Source organism: Chrysemys picta, chromosome 1, assembly GCF_011386835.1.
Source record: "Chrysemys picta bellii isolate R12L10 chromosome 1, ASM1138683v2, whole genome shotgun sequence".
Classification (NCBI taxonomy): domain Eukaryota; kingdom Metazoa; phylum Chordata; order Testudines; family Emydidae; genus Chrysemys; species Chrysemys picta.
In genome coordinates this window covers 101,986,127-102,008,169 of record NC_088791.1, presented here as the reverse complement: position 1 = coordinate 102,008,169, position 22,043 = coordinate 101,986,127, and the positions used below count along the sequence as shown (strand labels likewise).

Genomic DNA, 22,043 nt, shown 5'->3' with positions numbered 1-22,043 from the left:
ATCAACCACTGCCAGCATGACTGGTCTTCACTGTTTCCCCGTGCAGAATTCTTGTACAATAATGCAGACCATGCCTTCACAAGCCACAGCCCCTTCTTTATCAACTATGAGTACTACCCCTAATTTCACCCATGACTACACACATCCTCGACCAATCCATCTGCTTCAGACCTAGTACTATAGATCCCTCACATCCAAGAGGAGATGAAGGGACATCTTGATAAGCCGAAGGAGGACTACAGAAGTCATGTGGACAAACATAAACAACAGGGCCCTACCAACCCTATAGGACAAAAGGTATAGGTTTCAACAGAACACATCCTCATAGACTGTCCTGGATTTAGCAACAAATCAACCCAGTAACCTTCAAGCTCCAGCTCCTTTGATCTCTTAGAATCCACCCTGTAGTCCATGTCTCACTTCTAAAACCATACACCAAGAACACATTTCCCCATAGAGCCTAGCTGCTGCCCTCATTGGCACAAATAAAGGGTCAGGAGGAATACATTGTACATGAAATCCTTGACTAAGATCAAGCAGGGGAAATTATGGTACCTGTTTGTTAGGAAGGTTATGGCATGGAGGAACGCACTTAGGAGCTAGCCGAAAACATTCGTGCTCACTCTGGTTCAGGCCTTCCACAGGAACCACCCTAAGAAACCTGGATCCCTATACCTGCCCCTACAGAAGAGGGTGATGTCATGATCCAGGGGTCTCAAAGCTGGGATCAGCCACACTCTAACCCTGTACCTGGCTGCCTGCTGGTAATAGCTTACCTGAGACTTATGAAACCCAGCCTCAGTCTGAGGCTTCTCCCCTGAGATCTGATTGACCGAGTCCAAGAGTGAGTGATTTGACAGTTTCCAGTTCCTGCTGCTGTGTTAAGAACAGCCAGCATGTCAGACAACTGAGCTCCATCCTGCCCCAGACTGTGTGCCTTGTGGTTCCTACTACCTTCTCCTGCTACCCCAGCTTGAACTCCTGGCATCTGACTTGTGGTTCCTCACCTCCCGGAATCCAGACCCAGCTGACTCTTGACTCCTGTCTCATGACTACAGACTTTGCCTTTGCCTACTAGGTCTGGCTGCCCATGACCTGGCCTGTGAAACACCCTTTCTGTGTCTTCCCCATTTGTATCCCACCTCTTTCTGCTTCTTTTTACATCTCTCTCCGGTTTCCTTGTCCTTTCTTTGTTTTCCCCCTCCTTCTGTCTCTTTTCATCTTCCTTTTGTTTTCACTAAACCATGGGGAAAAGTGTGCCTGTCAGCAGCAGGGTTTTTTGGGGGTGTGAGGAGAAGGCAGTGAGTGGGCAGAGCAGGTGCAAAGTCTATGTCTGATTGCTCCCTGAACTGTCTAAGATGCTCTCTTCTTCTGTCTTCTGAGCATGATATGGCTGAGACAGGAGTGAGTGGAGGGTGTGGGAACCGGCAACATGCCTTCCAAGTGGTTTGTAGTGGTACGGAGTGAAGTCTTCTTTGGTCAGTGAGCTGTCCAGGATTTTAGGACTATATTCACCTAGGACTGTGTTTAAAATCTCAGGGCAATCTTGCGGGAAAAACAGGACAACTTACAAATATACTGTTCTCTTACTACAAAATATGAAGCAACTTCCTAGTTCTTTTTTACCAGCAACATGTCAAAATACTTCTGCACTTTCTGCATACCTACGTGCACTCACTCTTCCTTGTATTTGATATTGTAGAATTGCTCTTCTGTCATTGACGATGTGATGGGTTAATACATTTATTTATGTACTGTTGTTTAAATAGACATTCAAATTTCAACTTACATTTCTTAACCAGCAACCTCTTCCATACACATTCACAAACACTATAGTTTGGTCTAATTTCTACTACATCGTATTATGTATAGTTTGTTTGTTTCTTCTGCACTTTTTAACCATTCCATATTCTCCATTCTAGCTTTCTGTCCCTTAGCCAAAGTTCAGACTATCCTTCTCCCGCAACACTGACTCACAACCCTTAGCTCCTGGCTATACAGCAAGCTCCAATTTCAAAGCAACATGTGACTAGACCCCTGACCTCAGCTCCCTTACATAAGTGTTTTTTCTTCCCCACCTTGCCTCAAGCGTACCTCCAGACTAGGAAAAAATTTTACCCTACAAGTTTGTATCTCAAGGGAAGTTCCAGGTTCTTTTTCATTTTACTTCCCATACTACTGACTGAAGCTAGTAACTGTCTTTGATGGATCAGTTAGAGGACCTACTCTCCCTCCACTGAACCAGAAGAGAAGGGGCTGCTGTAAAGAGGTCTCTGGCTGTTAGCATGAATTTGTCCGTATTTATATATGAATGCATGCATTCACTCTAGTGTGACTATTTGAGTCACCGAAGCCTCAGTTAAATTTACATTCTTTTCTATAAAATATTAGTCATCCTATTTACAGTAGCCCTTTAACAAAAACTATGAGGTAATATTCCAGATCCATTTTCAGTATGAAAAATAACTTGTGCAGTTTTACTTGTGGCACCTTAGAGACTAACAAATTTATTAGAGCATAAGCTTTCGTGGACTACAGCCCACTTCTTCGGATGCATATAGAATGGAACATATATTGAGGAGATATATATACACACATACAGAGAGCATGAACAGGTGGGAGTTGTCTTACCAACTCTGAGAGGCCAATTAAGTAAGAGAAAAACTTTTGAAGTGATAATCAAGCTAGCCCAGTACAGACAGGTTGATAAGAAGTGTGAGAATACTTACAAGGGGAGATAGATTCAATGTTTGTAATGGCTCAGCCATTCCCACACCTTATTCAATCCTTTGTTGATTGTGTCTAGTTTGCATATCAATTCCAGCTCAGCAGTCTCTCGCAAAAGAATTAATGGACACAAATCTGACATCGGGAATCATAATACTCAAAAACCAGTGGGAGAACACTTTAACCTGTCTGGTCATTCAGTGACAGACCTGCGGGTGGCTATGTTACAACAGAAAAACTTCAAAAACAGACTCCAACGAGAGACTGCTGAGCTGGAATTGATATGCAAACTAGACCCAATCAACAAAGGATTGAATAAGGACTGGGAATGGCTGAGCCATTACAAACATTGAATCTATCTCCCCTTGTAAGTATTCTCACACTTCTTATCAACCTGTCTGTACTGGGCTAGCTTGATTATCACTTCAAAAGTTTTTTTTCTCTTACTTAATTGGCCTCTCAGAGTTGGTAAGACAACTCCCACCTGTTCATGCTCTCTGTATGTGTGTATATATATCTCCTCAATATATGTTCCATTCTACATGCATCCGAAGAAGTGGGCTGTAGTCCACGAAAGCTTATGCTCTAATAAATTTGTTAGTCTCTAAGGTGCCACAAGTACTCCTGTTCTTTTTGCGGATACAGACTAACACGGCTGCTACTCTGAAACTTGTGCAGTTTTGTTAAACTAGTTTTCCTTAACCCAGGCCTTGTCATATTTGATGGGTGTATTGTCATTTTGGGCAAAAGCTGCTATTCCCTTAACCATGTTTCCCACTGTAATAACTTATTCATCAACCACCTCCATCTATATATGGGTAAATATTGTAGTTAAAATAATACCTTTCCCTCCATGGACTGGGTAGAGGCCATATTCTCTAAAGTCAACAGTTTTGGTAGTTTGACCCTTCTGTAATAAATTTTAAATCATCCATGAAATATAACTATTGAGGTAAAATCAACATTTGGGCAATGTATTCCAGCCTTGAATAAAACCAAATCTCAAAATGTAGAGTATTCTATTATAGTGTACTCTGGTTCAAAATGAAATAAATTATGGCACAATGTCTTAATATACTCCGCTCACACATTAGATTAGCACTTTATGCCTTGGCCTGTTTTTATAAATTCTAGTTGAAGAATGAATAAACTTTTCCTTTCATTGCTCCAGCTAGAATTTGTATATCTGATGGGGAACTGGAACTCTTTTCCTGGAAAGGACGGAGGAACATGGGCAGAAAGAGAGATTAAATGAACTTTACTTTAAGTAGCAAATAGTCTCTACCTCATGCCAATTGAGGATAAGAAAAAAAGTAGTATCGAATGTGATTTTACTGCTCCCCCCCATCCCACCTCCGAATAAAAACTGTGGAGTAATCAAGGATCACGTAAAGTAGGTAAACATTTGTGGGGAACTAAAAATATCAATAAACCTGTGATAAAGGTATACACATAAATATTGGAATTCTGTTCATTTGAATTAGCCAAATTCTTTATTTAAATGCTTGAGAAATATGTATTTTTTTTTTTTACATAAATTCAGGATTTTTGCAGTTAGAGGACTCAATCCAGCTAATAAAGACTGCTAACTTTAGCTGGTTCTTTCATCTGTTTGTCTACCTTATGTACTTCAGGTTGATAACTGTAGTAAGGCCTATTCCATAAATACTGTAATCATAGTACATTTCTCATTGACAGTAAGCATTGCTTCTGGAGATGCCAATTAAACACTGTAAGGAATAAGCAGTTTGGCATGAAATTTCAAGAGAGTTGGCTAGCACTCCTAGTGTGTAAATCCTTCAAACACAGAATTTTCTTCAGCAATGCTCTGCTCTTACCTGTTAACTGCATTGGATGACATTTTTCTTTGGAATTTTCCATTTTTTGTGCTTAAATATGACTGTTTTTTGGAGCAAAGGTTCACCACCGTCTAGGAGATTTTTTTTTTTTTTTAATATACTCTCCTGTCTAAAATAAGATAGCCCTTGACTTGTGGGCAGACTGACTCCACATGGGTGTTTCCCTTTGGCATCCAAGCATTATACTTAAACTTCTTGTAGTGGGTTAGCAGTTGTCCCTTTCCCTCTCTGGCTCAGTGGGAGGGCACTTCACCTCACTGCATCACTGGGATGTCGCCCACTAACGGAGAATTACGAATTGAACATAAGGGGCCCTGGTGGTGGGGGGCAGGGCCAAGCAATATCATGGTCTAAGCCTCTCAGGCCAGGCAGAGCAAACAGTCTTAAGGGCTCAGGCCCTGAGGCAGGGCAGAGCAAACCAACAGTTTTAGGGAGCTCAGTCCTCAGGCAGGGGAAAGCTATAAGCAGTCTAGAGGCTCAGGTCTTCGGTTAGGGTAGAACAAACAGTCAGTCTATCACCTGATGTCGTGGCTCAGGCAGATGGCAGACAAACACAGATCTCTTGGCCTAAGGTGGGGAGGCTGCCACCCCAGGGGTGAGGTTGGCGGCAGGAGGTAGGAGGACTCAGGCCCACCCTACTCCACCAGGTCCCAGTCTGGGGCCCTATCAGTGGCGGAGGGTTCCGCCACTGGGTCAGTGGGAATCCTACCACAACACACTGACTCGGGTTCTAACAGTTAAACTGGACCAACATCTGGTTTCCCTGGGCTACTTCCTACCATAGTCTGGCTGAGGGGCTCCATAGTCCAGGAGTCCTCCATCTCCTTGGGGTATATGGCAAGTGGCAGTCCTGGAAGCTCTTCTCCTGGGTCAGTCTTGTGCAGCGCAGGTTCAGCTTCGGGGTTCTGCAGGGGACTGGAGACATATCTTTCCCTGGTTCAGACTCCACAGGGCTAACGGCTTCGCCTTTTATATTTCTTGTCCCACCACGTAGCTTATGTCAGGGGGGTGAGCCTGGCCTGGCTCCACCCACTAGGGAATCAAAGAGTGGCTCCTCCCCCTTTGGCTCAGTGGGAGACCACTCCGCCTCACTACACTTCCACGAAGCAGATCTTTTATTCATTTTGATTTAAAGCTTGTAGTTCATTGTAAAATATAATACAGTTTTGACTATGATAAAATGAATAAGTATCTGTCCTCTACAAAAATTGAGACTAAGGATTGGGTGGCAAAGTAGGGCCTGAGTAGCAGGACAGAAGCAATAGGAGACTCAAGTTAACTTCTTTAGGGTTTATAATTTATTTATAGGACTCTTGATCAGTCGGATTAGTTCAAAACAGCAAAGTCCCTGGGCATATTCCTTCATGCAGTATAAACAAATCATCTCTTATATATTCAGTCTTAGATATTCAGTCCTCTCTTTCTGCCCTTCACCTCCCTTCACCCTCAGCCTCTTTAGCTTTTTTATTGTTTTGGGTGTGAACCTGAATAGGCTAAATTGCGTTTGATGGAGGCACTTCCAGGGAATTTGTAAACTCCTGTTGAAATTGAATGCACAAATGAAATGGTACTCCTCATAGGAACACTGTTTGGACAGTGTGTGTCAGGGATCTGAGACCCATTTTGGAGGGTGTTGTCAATTTGTACACTTTTTTGGACTTCAGGAGTCTATAGCCCTGAATCCTGACAGTTTTCTGTAGAATAATTTTTCCCAGTGTTTCAGAATTCTGAGTCCAATGTATCTGAAGCTTACTTGCATGTGAAACTTTCTCTAAAATGGGAGATGTAGTTAGTCCATCCTCTGATTAAAAAAATTCTCATTAGTATGATGTAACATGCTGACAAATATGTCCAAAAGTTTAGAAGTCGGGAGCAGACGAAAGGAGGAAGTTATGGACCTGACCAGAATAGTACTCTTAAGTTGCATCAGACTGTGAAAAGCAAATTAAATTTAGACTTTGGTCAGTCTCAGATTAAAGGCAAGGTCAAAATAGAGAACTCTCTGACAGAGAAGCCGCCCATTAACTCTGCTGGAGTAGCTTCCGAAGCAAGTGTGAGAACCACCCCTGAAGAAAGCTCCTTCAGAGTCTGATTAAGAAGATGCCAACTGGAAGGTTCTGGAAGCTGAGGTATTGGTGTTCATGTGCTAGCCACTACCACTGCATCAGAAGATCAAAAGTTTTGAGCTGTGGAGTTCTACCCTGTGTTTTCCTGAGAGCATGAGACCCAGGAGTGAGATTCTTATACAGATATTTTTAAAGACTGGGTCCTGTCTGCTCCCTGTTGATATGGAATGGTCTTTAAACGAAGTCTTCCCCCCCACCAACCCCACATCACTACCAACTGGCAGCTCTATTTTGAGCCAATCAAAGATCTGAGGGGAAAAATAACCCTTTACTGGAAATAGTAAAGTTGAGGAAGGAAATAGTAAACTAAACAGGAATATAAGTTGATTAAGGCTTGAAGGAAAAGATGAGAGTACCCAATACTGAAGAGAAAAGGACTAGAAAACAAATAGGCGTATTAATGAATGCAGAGGATTACAATAATGACTAAAATTGCCACGCTACAGGATTCCTCTCTTAAAAATTGTCTCTGAAATAATGAATACTTAGTATAAATAGTTGATTTTTATAAAATGAGTAAGGAAATACTTGGGGAAAACTTTGAACATAATCAAATCAGTAGCCATGGAGGACATGCATCCTGAGGTGATAAGAGAATTGGAAACAAAATTACCAAACCACAAACATATTTGAAAAGTGATGAAGATGTGGGATGGTATCTGAGGATTGGAAAACTGATTCTTTGACGTTATTTATTTCCTTAAACCTGAGCACTGGTAATAATTGTAGCCTGCCTCATTTTGTTTGCTCTCTGTACATCTCTGCCACTCATTTTAAATTCTGTTTAAACCTTTATTGGTATTTAATAATTTGGTACTGTTGAGGGGCCCCAAATCCATTGTGTTAGTTGCTGTGCAAACTGTTTAAGATATGATGCCTACTTCAAAGCTTCTCTAGCACAATCAGGAGTGCCCTCCATTCTTCATGAGTTCAAAACTTTTGTTTGTATAATTGGGAACATATATGCCTTCTTTTCTGGTCTTTCTATTAAAAACTGCTGAACTTGAGCCCTATTACATACTCTCATCTGTTACAATAGTATCTGTTATGTCAAAAGTGTGTGGATAATTCATAGTCAAATTTGTATTTCAGTATGTGCTCTCTGATTGTGGAGGAATCTTTCCTGCTCTGTTATGAAATGGGAAATTGTACACCTTTATAACAAATATCAGTGCTCAACTAGGCAATCTGATATTTTAGTTAAACTGAAAACAGACTGGTTGTTGGAAGGGCTTATGTGAAACAGAAATATATTTGCAAATGAAGTATTATGCCTTACTATTTAGTGGTTCAGTTCTCCTAGAACTTTGTCACACGCTCATGATCTATGAGTAAAACAGAAAGATGTGGATTTGCAGAAGATACTTTTATCAGAACTTTCTTTCCAGCCAAGATAGTTCCTCTTTGTCTTGTAGATCAGCGTACTCCAAATGTTGAATTGGTTACCTTTTTATTTTTCCTTTTGATTTTTCTAATCTTTAATATTTTAGTAAACTATTATGTCAAAGGATAGTATTTAATTGCACACTGCTGTTTTATTTAAAAGATCAAAGCTGTTCTCTGAACAGTTTTGATTAACTGTGAAGACTCTGTGTTCAGAACTAATAGGTGTATTAAAGCATTGCCAAGATTAATGTGGGGATGACTCTATGCCTATTTTCAGAATTGCAGGGGGGCGAATTCTATCAACAATCAAGATGCACTTGATAAAAGGCCGAAACAGTGGGGATCCATTCTGTCGAGCAGCAGAGGAAGTTTTACAAGATTTGGATTTGAGGATTAAAAATATTATCAATTCTCAACATGAAGCTGTGACTGCTAGCACCACTGGAATTAGTCCAGCCCGGGTAATGGGCCTCCTTTTGTTCTACTATATAGCTTTACAAGAAGGCCAATGTCTTTTTTAATAACTTGAAATACAGAATAATCTTTTTCCAATAATACAGAATAGTGTCATTTCCTGTGTAGCACAGTACACTTAAATTTGTTGAAAGACTCTTTTAAGTCCTTTAGGATTACAGTGTGGCTTTCAAAAAGCCATTCTACTTCAACTAAAAAATTCGTACATTAAAATGATAAACCTATTAAAATAGCTTTTTTTAAATGCAGTTTATTGTTCCCATTCATAACAGAGTTTGTAAAAATATTAAATATTTGTAAAATAACTCATCTGTTACTAATATGAATACAGTTAATTTTATCGGGGAATTTAAATGACAATTTATATTAAGATGCAGTTAAGGCTGAAAGTACATATAAGTAATTGATGACATAGTTCTCAAAATCAATCAATATAAACGCCGAACACTCTACGTTAAATTTAAATCCAAACATGTTAAGATATAGTAATGCATATCCAAAGAACAATAACTCTGCTCTGTAGATACCATGCAATAATTATGATTATGATTACTATTTGTGGTTCCAGATTATATTGGTGATTTTTAAATTGACTTGTAAAGACTCATTAGATTTTTCTCTCTGTCTTGCCCTCCCCATTTCTCTCTCTCCCCCCGAAAAAAGCGGGGTATCGCTACAGTGCAGAGTTCAGGTTACTTAGGTGGTGAAACTGTGATTTCCATAATTTAAAATGTTTGGATTTCTTTTCAATTTAATATTAATTCTGAATTTTCCTGGTTTATAATGCTTTGTTTCGGGATCTCTTCAGTGCAGTAATAGGTAGTTATAGCCGTGTCGGTCCCAAGATATTAGAGAGACAAAGTGCGTGAGGTAATATCTTTTATTGGACCAACTTCTGTTGGTGAGATAGACAAGCTTTCGAGCACACATACCTCTTCTTTGTCACCCACTTTGTCTCTCTAACATCTCTGTAATGTATTTTACCGTAGATTACTGATATGTACTCTCAACCTTAACTTCATCTTCATTTCAGTTTTGTCTAGGAATTTTCTTTGTTTAGTGTTCATGTATAAAATTTTAATTAAAAACATCAGAATGCTACCATTTGATATTCCTAATGATTTGAAGAGATACCTTAAATTTTCTACAGTTTTAACTTTTTGTGTCCAGATTGACCAATATGGAGTGGCTGCTTTGTGCCACTCTGAAGGAGCACAAGCAGCAGAGTTTATATTGCATTTGCCTCTCTTTTCATGTTCCCCCCAGTTTCTACTTCTTGCCCCACTCTACGTTTCCCTGTGCAGTTTCCCCTTTACTCCTGTCCTCCATATTCTCCATATAAACACATCCTACTTCTCCCACCCACTGATTTTCTGCATGTGAACACTCTCCTCCTCTATCCTACCTTCGGAATAGATCTGGTGCAACAGGTAGCTTTTGAAAATAAATATTTAGGATTAATAGTCACTCTTGTTGTTGTTTTTCATAACTGAAAGTTTTTCTGCCAGCGGAGGCTTCTGCATGAAATCTTATTATTCAGAAAAACTCTCAAAGAACTGTTATCTCAAAATGGCTGCCATCTCTCGTTGTTCTCAATGGAACATAAGGCATAGGTTGATGTCCCCTATCAACATGGCCACCATTTCCCTTGTTCCCTGCAGGAGAGAAGCCAAAGATGGTGGCACCCTATATTGTGAGGAAATGAAGAGGAATACTTGGGCCCATTGAGAAGAATGGGGAATAGAGGCCCTTCTCTAAATGGGCAACTGAGGGCAGCCTGTAATGTCAGTCCCTTTGAGAACATTGAGAGATTCAGCAATTTTGAAAAAGTGCAGTTTTTGGTGAAACTCTTTGTAGAAGAATATTATTCTTTAGTGTCTGCTGAAAAAATGTACAGTTATTAAGAATAATAGGGGCAAAATAGCCATTGATTCTTGAAAAAAATCAAATATAGCCTATGTTTTTATGAGTTCAATGTGGTTTTTTAACTGTATGGGAGACATGAAGCATCTGTATTCTGTGAAGATCTTTTTGGACAAAAAAGGCCCGACACTGGGTGCTATATTTCTTATAGGATTCACTAATAGATTCCATTATAAAGTCTCAAAAAAATAGGTTTTTTATTCATAGTAAGTGCTGTGATTTGGGGGGGGGGGTATGCTGTATTTTTTGTACCTAACAAAGGTTAATCCCTTCTTTAAGTGCAAAATTCAACTTCATTTTAACTATGGAGCCACAACTGGTGCTTTAACCGTATAGTATTGCTAGGAAGGCTGTCTGTCTAATTCATTTCTGAATAAAATGCACTTGAAAACAGTTGCCTTGCATCAAACAGATACAAAACTTTTAACCTGGCAATATTTTTCTTTGCCATATCTCGATGTTGTGGGAATCCCTGGGCTTCAGCTAAATAATTATTCCACAGGGGAGGAAGCTTTGCTTTAATTTAATTATGTGAAGCCTGAATTAATGGTTAATGGGAATTTTCATCACTTTCTGAGAAGTTTACTATTCTGGCCAGAATTTGGCTATTGTGACCTGGATTGATCAATATAGGACCTGGAGTAGCAGAAAGTCATTCATGAGAGACTAGTCTATTTATTTTGGAGGCAGGAAGAAATGGGCCATGGGCATAGCTTTAACAAGCATCAGAGAAATTATGCTTGCATGTGGCTGCTTTTTCCATTTAAGTCTGAATGCCTTAATTTGTAGTGGAGCTTTTTTTAGTCTGTGTTCATAGTTATAGTCGAGACTGTTCTTTTTTGCAGTTTTCACAGTAAAACAGTTGTGTCATGACACAACATGATATTGTACAAAGGTGATTATGTGATAATGTAATGGCTGCGTTGGCTCAGAATAAAATTTTAGGGAAGTTAAATGGTACTGAAATAGACAATTCTGTTTTAATTTTAGGTGACATCCATAGCTGTAGTTGCTATTTCTGTTTACTAGTTGTTAACTTATAGTAAATGTCTGACATATAGATTGCTATACTTCTTGAAAGATAGATACACTAACTGATGTAATCAGGTAGATAGAAGAATAGAATTTGATTTATTCAAGGAGATTGTTTAAGATTAGTTAACTGATTCTATAAATTCTGTTGCTACTTATCCTATCTTTTAGAATAAATTTAAACTGCAGTGTGTTTTTTACATGTAAACAAGAAACCCTGTGGTTTTAAAAATCTACTACTGTACATTTAAAAAACAAACCCTAAACTTCTGTACAGGATTGTTACTTTTTTTTAACTTTCTATTTTTTTTTATATCAGCCCTGCAATTCTTGCAGTACCACAGTGGTTATGAAATTCTACATCTCTGCTGCTGAGAGCAGCATTGAGCATTTCCAGATGTAGATTATTTTCTTTGAGAACTTCTCCATTGTTGTGGAAAATCCTGAGGGATCTATTTTATGCCAATCTGGAGGCTGTTGTACCTAACACACTTCTGGTCAGGTCTGTGAAAAGAGTTGGCTGATTGGTGTTAGACTGTCCCAGAATGTATCTTTGTGGCCCACAGCACTCAAGAATACGTGATGGGGAACTGTTCATTTTCTTCCCAACCTAACTTCTGTAGTGCAGTCTCATTGCCCAGACTCCGATATTTATCTGTGTATCTTATTAAGCTCATGCTTCCATCTAGCAATTAGCTAAATATCACTAATTGCCTGGGGTTAGGAGGAAAATTTGCTTTCATAGGTTATTCCATAATTGTCTGTGGGCGATTTGTTGCACCTTCTTCTGAAGCACCTGGCTGCTGTTAAAGATGGATTCCTTGTTGATTGGTTTGATGTATTGTAGCATTTCTTATTATATGCTCCTATTAATATTTACTTAGATGGAATAATTTCTATTTACTTTCAGCCAAAATTACATGTCATAAACCATGGCACTGCCTACTGTGGCAGAGAAACTGTGATGGCCTTACTAGCTCTTTTGGATGAAGAAGCTGCCAATCTTCCTACCAAAAACAAAGCAGAACTATTATACGGTGATGAAAATGTAACTCCATTTGGAATCACCTCTGTCTTAACACTCTTTAGGTGAGTACTAGTAAATCTATAAAATAAAACAAACCCCTGTAATAAATGGTCTGCAGAACAAGAATAATGTTCTTGCTTATACAAAGCAAATTACTTAGTAGCAAACTAAGAGATGTATTGTCAATTTTGCTGTCAACTTTTTTGTTTCCATTTTTTGTTGTTTACTCAGTATATCTCATTTTCACTTTCACTTCATTTGAGAATAGTGTGTTCATAGCTCAAAAAACATAATTTTAACACTAGCAACTTACTCAAAGAAGTGAATCTACCACACTAAATGGTCACTTTAAGTAAAAGTAAGAAACTTTACACAAACTGAGGGATTCTTTTTGCTAAAATACTGGAAATCACATTTATTTCCTTTTTTTCCTTTCTTCCCTCCAGACTCTAAAATCCCTTAACAATTTGTACTTCTGTAGCACCTTTATTCTGAGGTTCTCAATTGCTTTACAAACAATAAAACTCTCAACATTGTGTGATAGGTAAGAGATCATCCTCCACCTAAAGACAGTCACTTCTGGGGTATAATACTGTTTGTAAGTTCTTATAAAAACAACAAGGAGTCTGGTGGCACCTTAAAGACTAACAGATTTATTTGGGCATAAGCTTTCGTGGGTAAAAACCTCACTTCACCAAATAAATCTGTTAGTCTTTAAGGTGCCACCAGACTCCTTGTTGTTTTTATAGATACAGACTAACACAGCTACCCCCTGATACTTAAGTTCTTATGTTATAAAAATGTTTTACCTGCGTGGTGAAATGTATCACTTTCCTCAAAAATACCATATTCTGCTAATCTAGAACACTACCAATACATTTGCAATCTAGGTTGGTCACTGGTAGAAACATAGGAAATATTAAACCTTACTATAGTTTGCCATCTTATTTGTTAATTTAAAATTCTCAATTTTAGTATCAAATGACTTGGTTCTAAGTATTTTCTGAATTTTAACAAATGTATTTGTTGTGTCAAGAGATTTCATTATTTTTTATACTGAAAGGTCCCAAAAATCTGTTTAAACTTCATGGTTAGCTGTGTCTGGGATCTGACCACTTTCCAGAAAACAGTGTTTATTTTTAGGGCCAAGGTTGGAAGAGAAAAGTAATGTATTTCATGTATGAAACTTTGAGAGATTCAGATCATTTCTCTTTATCCCTCCCCTATAGCTCTGTGTTGGCCTTGACAGAGCTTTCAGTTTAAGTGGTTAGACTGGATGGTTCCAGGGCTTTATCTTTTGATTCTTAAACCTGGCAAGAAGTTCAAAATGAAAAAAACCTTCCACAGAGGTACTGGTAAGGAGTGGTTACAATCTCCTTTATCTGATCTTGATAGTGTTTTGTTTCTGGCATCTATGTATCTTTTGGCACTGAAAGTACCAACATTAACAATAAATCATCAAAAATATTTTAGAATTTTCCAGACAAAGTGAGATTTTTCTCACTGAATCAGTCTCTTCTGTGTATACTGCAAATCTGACAGAAGATGTTTCATCCTTTCCTTATTATATGGATCCCTGCTGCTCTCCACTGGAGACTATATTGAAACAATTTCTTGTATGTATATATTCTTGGAGTGCAAATACTTAAGAAAAATAAGGGGTGGTTGTAATTATTGTGAAGTCTTATTGAGGACAGAAAAGGGTTACCTGCTGTTTCCCATAGCATTTTCAGCTTTTCTTTTTTAGCCACCGGAGAAAATGCATTGAAGATAATATCAAAATAAGGAGACTGCTCCAGTTAGGGCTACTATCTGTGTTTTTTAGGGTAAATTTGGAATGAACGTAGACTAAATATTTCCATAATTTATTAAGAAAATGTACACAATTCTTTCTTGTCTGGCTTCCCTGCCTCATTGATAAGCCTTCAAGGTCCTACGTAACTTTGCTTCTCCCAGTTTTCTATTGTCAAAGTTATGTTGCTACTCCCATCCCCTTCATTCCATCAAGGATGCCATCTTTGGCATTCCATTTGTCTACTTCTCCCATAACTGTTTCTGTGCTTTCTTCCATGTTGCCTCCTACTCATCAAATGCCCTTCTGTGATGGGGTGCCTGGCCCACACTGGGCTTTAAGGGGTTAATAGAGCCCTTGGGAGGCTGCACAGGAGGCAGGCATCAGGGATGGGCTGCAAGGAGCAGCCAGTTGGGGTCAGGCTGGCCCATATAAGAAGAGCTGCAGAGCAGCTTCAGTCACTCCCTGGAGCTTGAGAAGGGAGGAGGAAGACTGGCTGCCTTGCAGGCTGAAGGCAGCAAGCACTCTGGACAGATCAGGACTGCAGGCAGAGACCTGGGGAGCTAAAGACAGCTTCTGGCGGGCTGCAGGGATCTGCAGACTGAGTCCCTGAGGCAAGGGCAAAGAGCGTGCTGGGGCCGCGGGGAAGTGGCCCAGAGAGATCTAAAGAGGAGTTGGAGGGTACGCAGCAAGAAGCTACCATCTACAGGATTCCTGGTCCGGCACCTGGAGTAATGGGCGAACCTGGGACCCCTCCTCTCCAATTGCCCATGGGGAAATGGCGGAACTCTGGACTGCAGTTGCCACTGAGGAAAGTGGCTGGACAGATATTGCAGAGCCCCCAAAAGGGGGGAACCCAGAGTGTAATTTGGCCAGAGGGCTGTGTCACTGAAGGGGATACCACAGTACTGGGAGTGATGTGGGTGTCAGAGCAGAAGTGATGCAGGCGAGGCACCACCAGAAGAGGGTACACTGGCAAGAAGAGCTAATTCCCACGACAGCCAGTAGGAGGCCTTGGAGTGGTGAGTCGCACCCCATGACACCTTCCTATAGTGGTCTGCAAAGCTACTAATATCCTGAAGACCCACTTTTTGTAGGCATTGTGGAAGGAACTAGCTCACTGAGCTAGAAAAGCTACTAATGTTGGCAATTCATCTTGCCAAATTTGTACCTCATCTTGCAGAAGTCTTGGCACAGCTAAAAGCATCTTAAAGAGACTCAGATCTTCAGGGGAACACCTAGAAAGGTTCTGTCTCTGCTGAAATGAAACCGCTACTTGTCAGAGCAGGCACATTGGCTGACAGTGATAATAAAGAGGTAACCATTAGGTGTATATTTCCAAGCAAAGAAGAGATTTTGTTACTGCAAGAAGCAAAACCACTTGTGTATGCATCCAAGTCTTGTGTCAATGGAAATGAACTATGCACAAACTGAAAAATAGAAGTGTCATTGTCTGTGAGAACTTCCATCAAAGTGTGGGTGGATGAGAGAGACAGACAGACAGACAGACAGAAGTTACTGTGGAGACTGACCAGAAGCCTTTGAAGACAATCATGGGAAGAAACTTCCTGTAGCACTGCCAATGCCACAAGTAACAATGATGTGCCTGCAGAATCACAACTTTGTGGTTAAACTTAAATCCTAACAGCATATGCTGGTTGCTGAAACCTTAAGTCAGAAATTTTATTGTACTTCCCATCAGTACTTCACATGCACACAGGGTGTTTTTTTTTTTTTCAGGGTGGGGACATGCGGGAGAGGGGCAGGAGAAAGGATAGAGGAACAGAAGCTTGGATTCCTCCATTCTCCCTGTTTCTGAGGAGCTCTTAAGCTTAGGAATTTTTATTACAAAATGCTGAAGTGTAATTAGTTAAAACTTTTCCCCCCTTTTTTTTTTAAATGTAGATCTCCAGCACAATCCACTGGGTCTTCTCCAAAACCTCTCAGACAACGTATTAAAACATCTGTTGGTGAAAGAAAAATTAAGGTGTTGTATGGTTGTTTTATATAATATTATAATATATATTGTATGAATGTAATATAATAATATTTTTGTGTTATGCATTCAGTCTCTCTCTCTCTCTCTCTCTCACACACACACACGCATGCGCACACACACACTTTGTGTGTGTGTGTGTGTGTAAATAATATTAATACATATTGGTAATTTTTATCAAAATCCCAATTTGAAAAAGGATTCCATAAATGAAGAAGCATATTGGTGATTACGTTAGTTATATCTCCTTAAAGAGGAAGCAATATAGACATAGGCCTGACTAGAAGAGTGACATGATAAATGAGAATAGCAACGTTTGTAGGAAAAAGAGGCTTAAAAAATGACGACAAACACATGCGCCTTAACTCTTAATTTTGCATTCCTGCTAAATTGGGCTCTGCCAAAGAGCAATAATGGAATTTTTCAGTATCATTTTATGGGCATCTTTTTATGTTTCTGATTTCCAAAATCCTGTTACAAAGCAAGAATTCTCTGAACAAGAAACTTAAATACTTAACATTAAAAACTTAAATTCTATATCTTGTTGTGTTGTTCAGACAGAAATCTTACTTTATAATAGTGAGTTATATTGTTAGAAACATCATTTAGGAGAATGTCTTTAACAGCACTGACAGCTTCATGAATGCTTTTTTAGCAGAAGTGCAAAATTTAGTCTGTGTTGGGACTATGTCAGGATTAATCCCTCACATGTGGATGTTGGGAGCTAAATGAAAGTTGGCCATCTAAGTTCTGGCAGATGGGTTCTAGCAATAGATGAGGAAATAAATTAGATCAATTTTAATAGATGAAGAAAGAATATAGCAGTATTATCAATTTGTGGTAAATGTACTTATTTAGCAATAGAGCAAACAGTAGACTAGCATAACTAAAAGTAACTTTCCATAAGTGGGGAATAATTTTTACACAATATATATTTGGGGTGTGTGGGGAAGAAACAAAACAATCACCCCCTCCTAGTGCCAAAATGAATTAACTTGGCATGTTGGAGCAATGTTTAGTTATTCACAGGGTGCAGCCTAGTGCGTGTAGTCCTCTGTGACATAATTTTATCAGGGGTCTCAACCCCAGGTAGATTTATTGGGTTTTCAGTACAATTCCTTGTGGAACTAAAATAAAGTAAACCATCAAACTTGAAGCATGTCTGTATCCTAAATATTCTATTTACGAAGCATAAATTATAATGCAAAATATTCAGACAAATGTAAGTTTGTTGGCTAAAGACTACCTACAATCAAGTCTCTTATTTTAGGGGTGAAAGGGCAAACAAATTGGCATCTTATAGTAGTAGTGATCTACTGTATTATTTTTAGAATGTATACGGCCTCTTTACATTGATACTTCATAGTTACAGGACCAGCAGCTACTGTAGCTGCAGAGAATTGGCACAGAATATATAGGGGGTTATTTAAAGTAAACTTTACTCTTCTGTCTCATCAGATACTAAGCATTTTTTTAACAATTAAATATTAGAGCCATCGCTAAGAAGAGTTTTATACATATTTCAATAAGTCAGTAATTACTTAGGAGTTGTTCTTTCATTAATGCTTCTCCTCAGGAGCTTTTTAAGATGTGCAAATTTGGTTTTCTCCCCAAATGGTCTAACATATTATATTGCACTTAAAAGCATCTGTCTATGGGCTTGTCTATACAGAGCAGTAATACAAAGTACAGGAATGTGATTTCTAAATCTTGCTGACGTGGTGTGCATTAATTGGTTCACGTAGACCCTGCTGGTGTGAACTAAAATTCCCTGCTGAGCTTTAATGTAATACTGTGTAATAAAGATCTCTAAGAAAATCTGGTAAACGAAAAGTGGAACACTTGCATGCACTAATTTTTGAAAAGAAATGTATCCTCCAAAGCAGTTGTTTACCGAAGCATCCCTATAGGCAGTTCTGAATAAAACTACAGATTTCTAAGTTTGAAACCTGGAGCAAAGTGTGTGTGTGTGTGTGTGTGTGTGTGTGTGTGTGTGTGTGTTTAAAAAAATACAGATGGTGGACAAAGCAACTAGGTTATTGTGGATTTGTGATTTTTGAGTAAAAATCTGTGGAGAGTTTCCATTGTGCCAAATTTCAGCTGAATGAGTTAGCTGTAAGTGTAAGTGAAAGCATGAGGAATAATGCAGTATATTTTGGGTCATGTTAGTCCCATAGCGGGTCATGTTAGTCCCATAGCTGCTTTGCAATTCAGGACGGGGGCAGAAGACGCAGAAATGTTTGCACATCCCATTCCTGAAGAGTTATTGGAGGTGGTACAAAAAGACCAAACATTCCTCAAGAGGAGATCTAGTGAGGAAGTATGCTTATTATTCTTGACTCCTTAAAGGAAGAGGAGAAAGTATGCTCCTGCTCATCCTCCCTACCAGACTTGCAAGAGCTGGTAAGGATAAGAGATACTTCCATCTCCTGCATCTTCCTCTGGGGAAAAAAAAACAAAAACGAGGCAGATCAAATATCTAAACATTCTCAAAGTTCATGTTTAGTCTGAAAGATCTAAGAAATTTTGTCAGGTGGGAAAGAGGATTATTAATTTATCTGGACTAATTCATTCAGCCCTATTTTTGAGGTACATTGAATCATGCAGCTATGTCGCTTAGAAAGGTTTAGGTGCTCTTTGGGCTGGATTGTGCCTGCCTTACTTTCCCTGACTTCAGTGGGATTATTTGTATGACTATCTACTCATCAGTGTGAGTAAGGTGGTCAAAGTCTGACTTCTAGCAATTAGGTGCTACAAAGACTTAGGCTCATAGGCAACCTTTCTTGAAGACTGCTTACCTCTTCCTCGGGCTACTCTTGCCTCTGTTTCCTTTGGCAAGGGGGCTGCTTTTTGAGAAGCCAAGCTTTCTCTTTAGTTCTTTTTCTCTTACCTGTAGTTCTTTACTTAGTGGTCAGATGAGGTGTTCATAATTCTGTATGATTTTTGGATTGGGTTTGGTCCTTGGATGAATTCTTTTAATAGATTCATAGTGGATTTCTTTTTTCATTGAAGAAAAACCTCATTTTCTATTTGTGGATCACACATGTAAATCTGGGGTTGAGATTTTACCAGAGAAGAATGAACATGGAATAAGAGTTTAGGTACCTTTGAGAGTGATCTGTGGTAGTCCTTACTCTACTAAGATAATTGTATGATGACTGCTTCTAAAACAACTTCAGATATTTCTTCTATGATAATTCTCATGGAAGGCAATTAGCTTCTAACGTCTAGTTGAATCTGGTAGGAATAGAAACAGTGGATATAGGTGACAAGAGTTTAGCCAAATAATGCTTGTTTTAGAATACTATCGTTCTTCTTCTCCTATCCCCTTCCCTTCAACCAGCGATTGTAATATGGAGTGTATATATATGTAAGGGCAACTCTATTATCTGGTATTAGTTGTAGTGACTATGTCCATGTGTTAACAGGGATATTAGCTAATATTAAATATGTTGCAATAAAGTTAGCATTGTAAGCAGTGCTTCAGTCCTAAAAAATAAGAAGTGCTGGAACTCATATAAAGGTCATTTTCTGGGCTTGCTTCAGAAGGAGAGATGACAGGGTAACAAGCCTTGTGGATGCGGGGAAGTCGTAGACATGGTATATCTTGACTTTACTAAAGCTTTTGATACTGTCTCGCATGACCTTCTCATAAACAAACTAGGGAAATGCAACCTAGATGGAGCTACTATAAGGTGAGTGCAAAACTGGTTGGAAAACCGTTCCCAGGGAGTAGTTATCAGCTGTTCAGTCATGCTGGAAGGGCATAAGGAGGGGGGTCCCGCAGGGATCAGTTCTGGGTCCGTTTCTGTTTATTATCTTTATCTAAGATTTAGATAATGGCATAGAGAATACACTTATAAAATTTGCGGACAATACCAAGCTGGGAGGAGTTGCAAGTGCTTTGGAGGATAGGATTAAAATTCGAAATGGTCTGAAGTAAATAAGATGAAATTCAATAAGGACAAATGCAAAGTATTCCATTTAGGAAGGAACAATCAGTTGCACACATACAAAATGGGAAATGACTGCCTTGGAAGGAGTACTGTGGAAAAGGATCTGGGGGTCATAGTGGACCACAAGATAAATATGAGTGAACAGTGTAACGCTGTTGCAAAAAAAGCGAACATCATTCTGGCGTGTATTAACAGGAGTGTTGTAAGCAAGACACGAGAAGTAATTCTTCCGCTCTACTTCCTGCTGATTAGGTCTCAACTGGAGTATTGTGTCCAGTTCTGGGCGCCATATTTCAGGAAAGATGTGGACAAATTGGAGAAAGTCCACAGAAGAGCAACAAAAGATGATTAACGGTCTAGAAAACATGACCTATGAAAGAAGATTGAAAAAATTGTGTTTGTTTAGTCTGGAAAAGAGAAGACTGGGAGGGGACACAGTTTTCAAGTACATAAAAGGTTTTTACAAGGAGGAAGGTGAAGAATTATTGTTCTTAACCTCTGAGGATAGGACAAGAAGCAATGGGCTTAAATTGCAGCAAGGGAGGTTTAGGTTGAACATTAGGAAAAATTTCCTAACTGTCAGGATGGTTAAGCACTGGAATAAATTGCCTAGGGAGGTTGTGGAATCTCCATCATTGTAGATTTTTAAGAGCAGGTTAGACAAACAGCTATCAGGAATGGTCTAGATCAGTGGTTCTCAAAGCTGGTCCACCGCTTGTTCAGGGAAAGCCCCTGGCGGGCTGGGCTGGTTTGTTTACCTGCTGCATCTGCAGGTTTGGCTGATTGCGGCTCCCACTGGCCGCAGTTCGCCACTCCAGGCCAATGGGGGCTGCGGGAAGGGCGGCCAGCATATCCCTCGGCCCGCGCTGCTTCCTGTAGCCCCCATTGGCCTGGAGCGGTGAACTGCGGCCAGTGAGAGCCGCGATCGGCTGAATCTGCGGACGCGGCAGGTAAACAAACCGGCCTGGCCCACCAGGGGCTTTCCCTGAACAAGCGGCGGACCGGCTTTGAGAACCACTGGTTTAGCTAATACTTCGTCCTGCCATGAGTGCAGGGGACTGGACTAAATGACCTCTCAAAGTCCCTTCCAGTTCTATGATTCTATGATATCTCAGTACTGAGCCACCATCTCTCCTTCCGGATCGTCAAGGGATATGGGGAGGCCCTTGAGGATGGTTACTGGGACTGTTCACCACCTTAGAGAATTGAGCACCTGATCTATCATGAGCACTGAGGAGAAATCTCATATCTTCCTTCTGAAAGTATGGTGACACCTGAGGTGTGGCCTTGCCCATGAAGTGATCTCTATGCATGACATTAGGAGGTTCAATAGCTGAAGATTCTGAGCTATGGTTGGCCTGTTGCATGTGTGCAGTACGGATATGAGATCTTGGCTCTTCTGGACTCTGTCAAATGATGGGTAGATTTTTGCCACTGAGATGTTTTTGTCCACTCCCAGGTGAGTTATCCTTGTCGAAGGAATCAAGAAACTTTTCTTGATGTTTATTACAAAACCATGCACTTGTAGGAGATCCAGACTCTGAATCATGTCTTTGTGAGCTGCAGCTTGAGGTAGGGCTCTGATCAGGATGTTGCCCAGAAAGGGTTGTAGGCGCATACCTTATGACCTGAGTCTGGGCAATGTCACTGCCAGCATCTTTGTAAAGAACCTGGGGGCTGAGGAGAGACCAAATGGGAGTGTTTTGTACAGTAACTCCTCATTTAACGTCGTCCTGCTTAACATT

At 39.7% G+C, this 22,043-nt stretch overlaps 1 protein-coding gene across 4 annotated transcripts in view; it reads left to right on the top strand.

The window, feature by feature from the left end:
• PARPBP (PARP1 binding protein) overlaps positions 1-22,043 on the top strand; it is a 95,493-nt gene that overhangs the window by 52,250 nt on the left and 21,200 nt on the right. For 3 of the 4 annotated variants that reach the window (XR_010592171.1, XM_042851520.2, XM_005303694.4), the window contains 3 exons: positions 8,376-8,559; positions 12,438-12,616; positions 16,252-16,333. Coding sequence is in view for 3 of the 4 variants with exons in the window: in XM_042851520.2 (XP_042707454.2) it covers positions 8,376-8,559; positions 12,438-12,616; positions 16,252-16,333 (445 nt within the window). In the remaining variant the exon portion in view is untranslated. The remainder of the gene's footprint in view (positions 1-8,375; positions 8,560-12,437; positions 12,617-16,251; positions 16,334-22,043) is intronic. The other variant, XM_065565398.1, reaches the window with a different exon arrangement.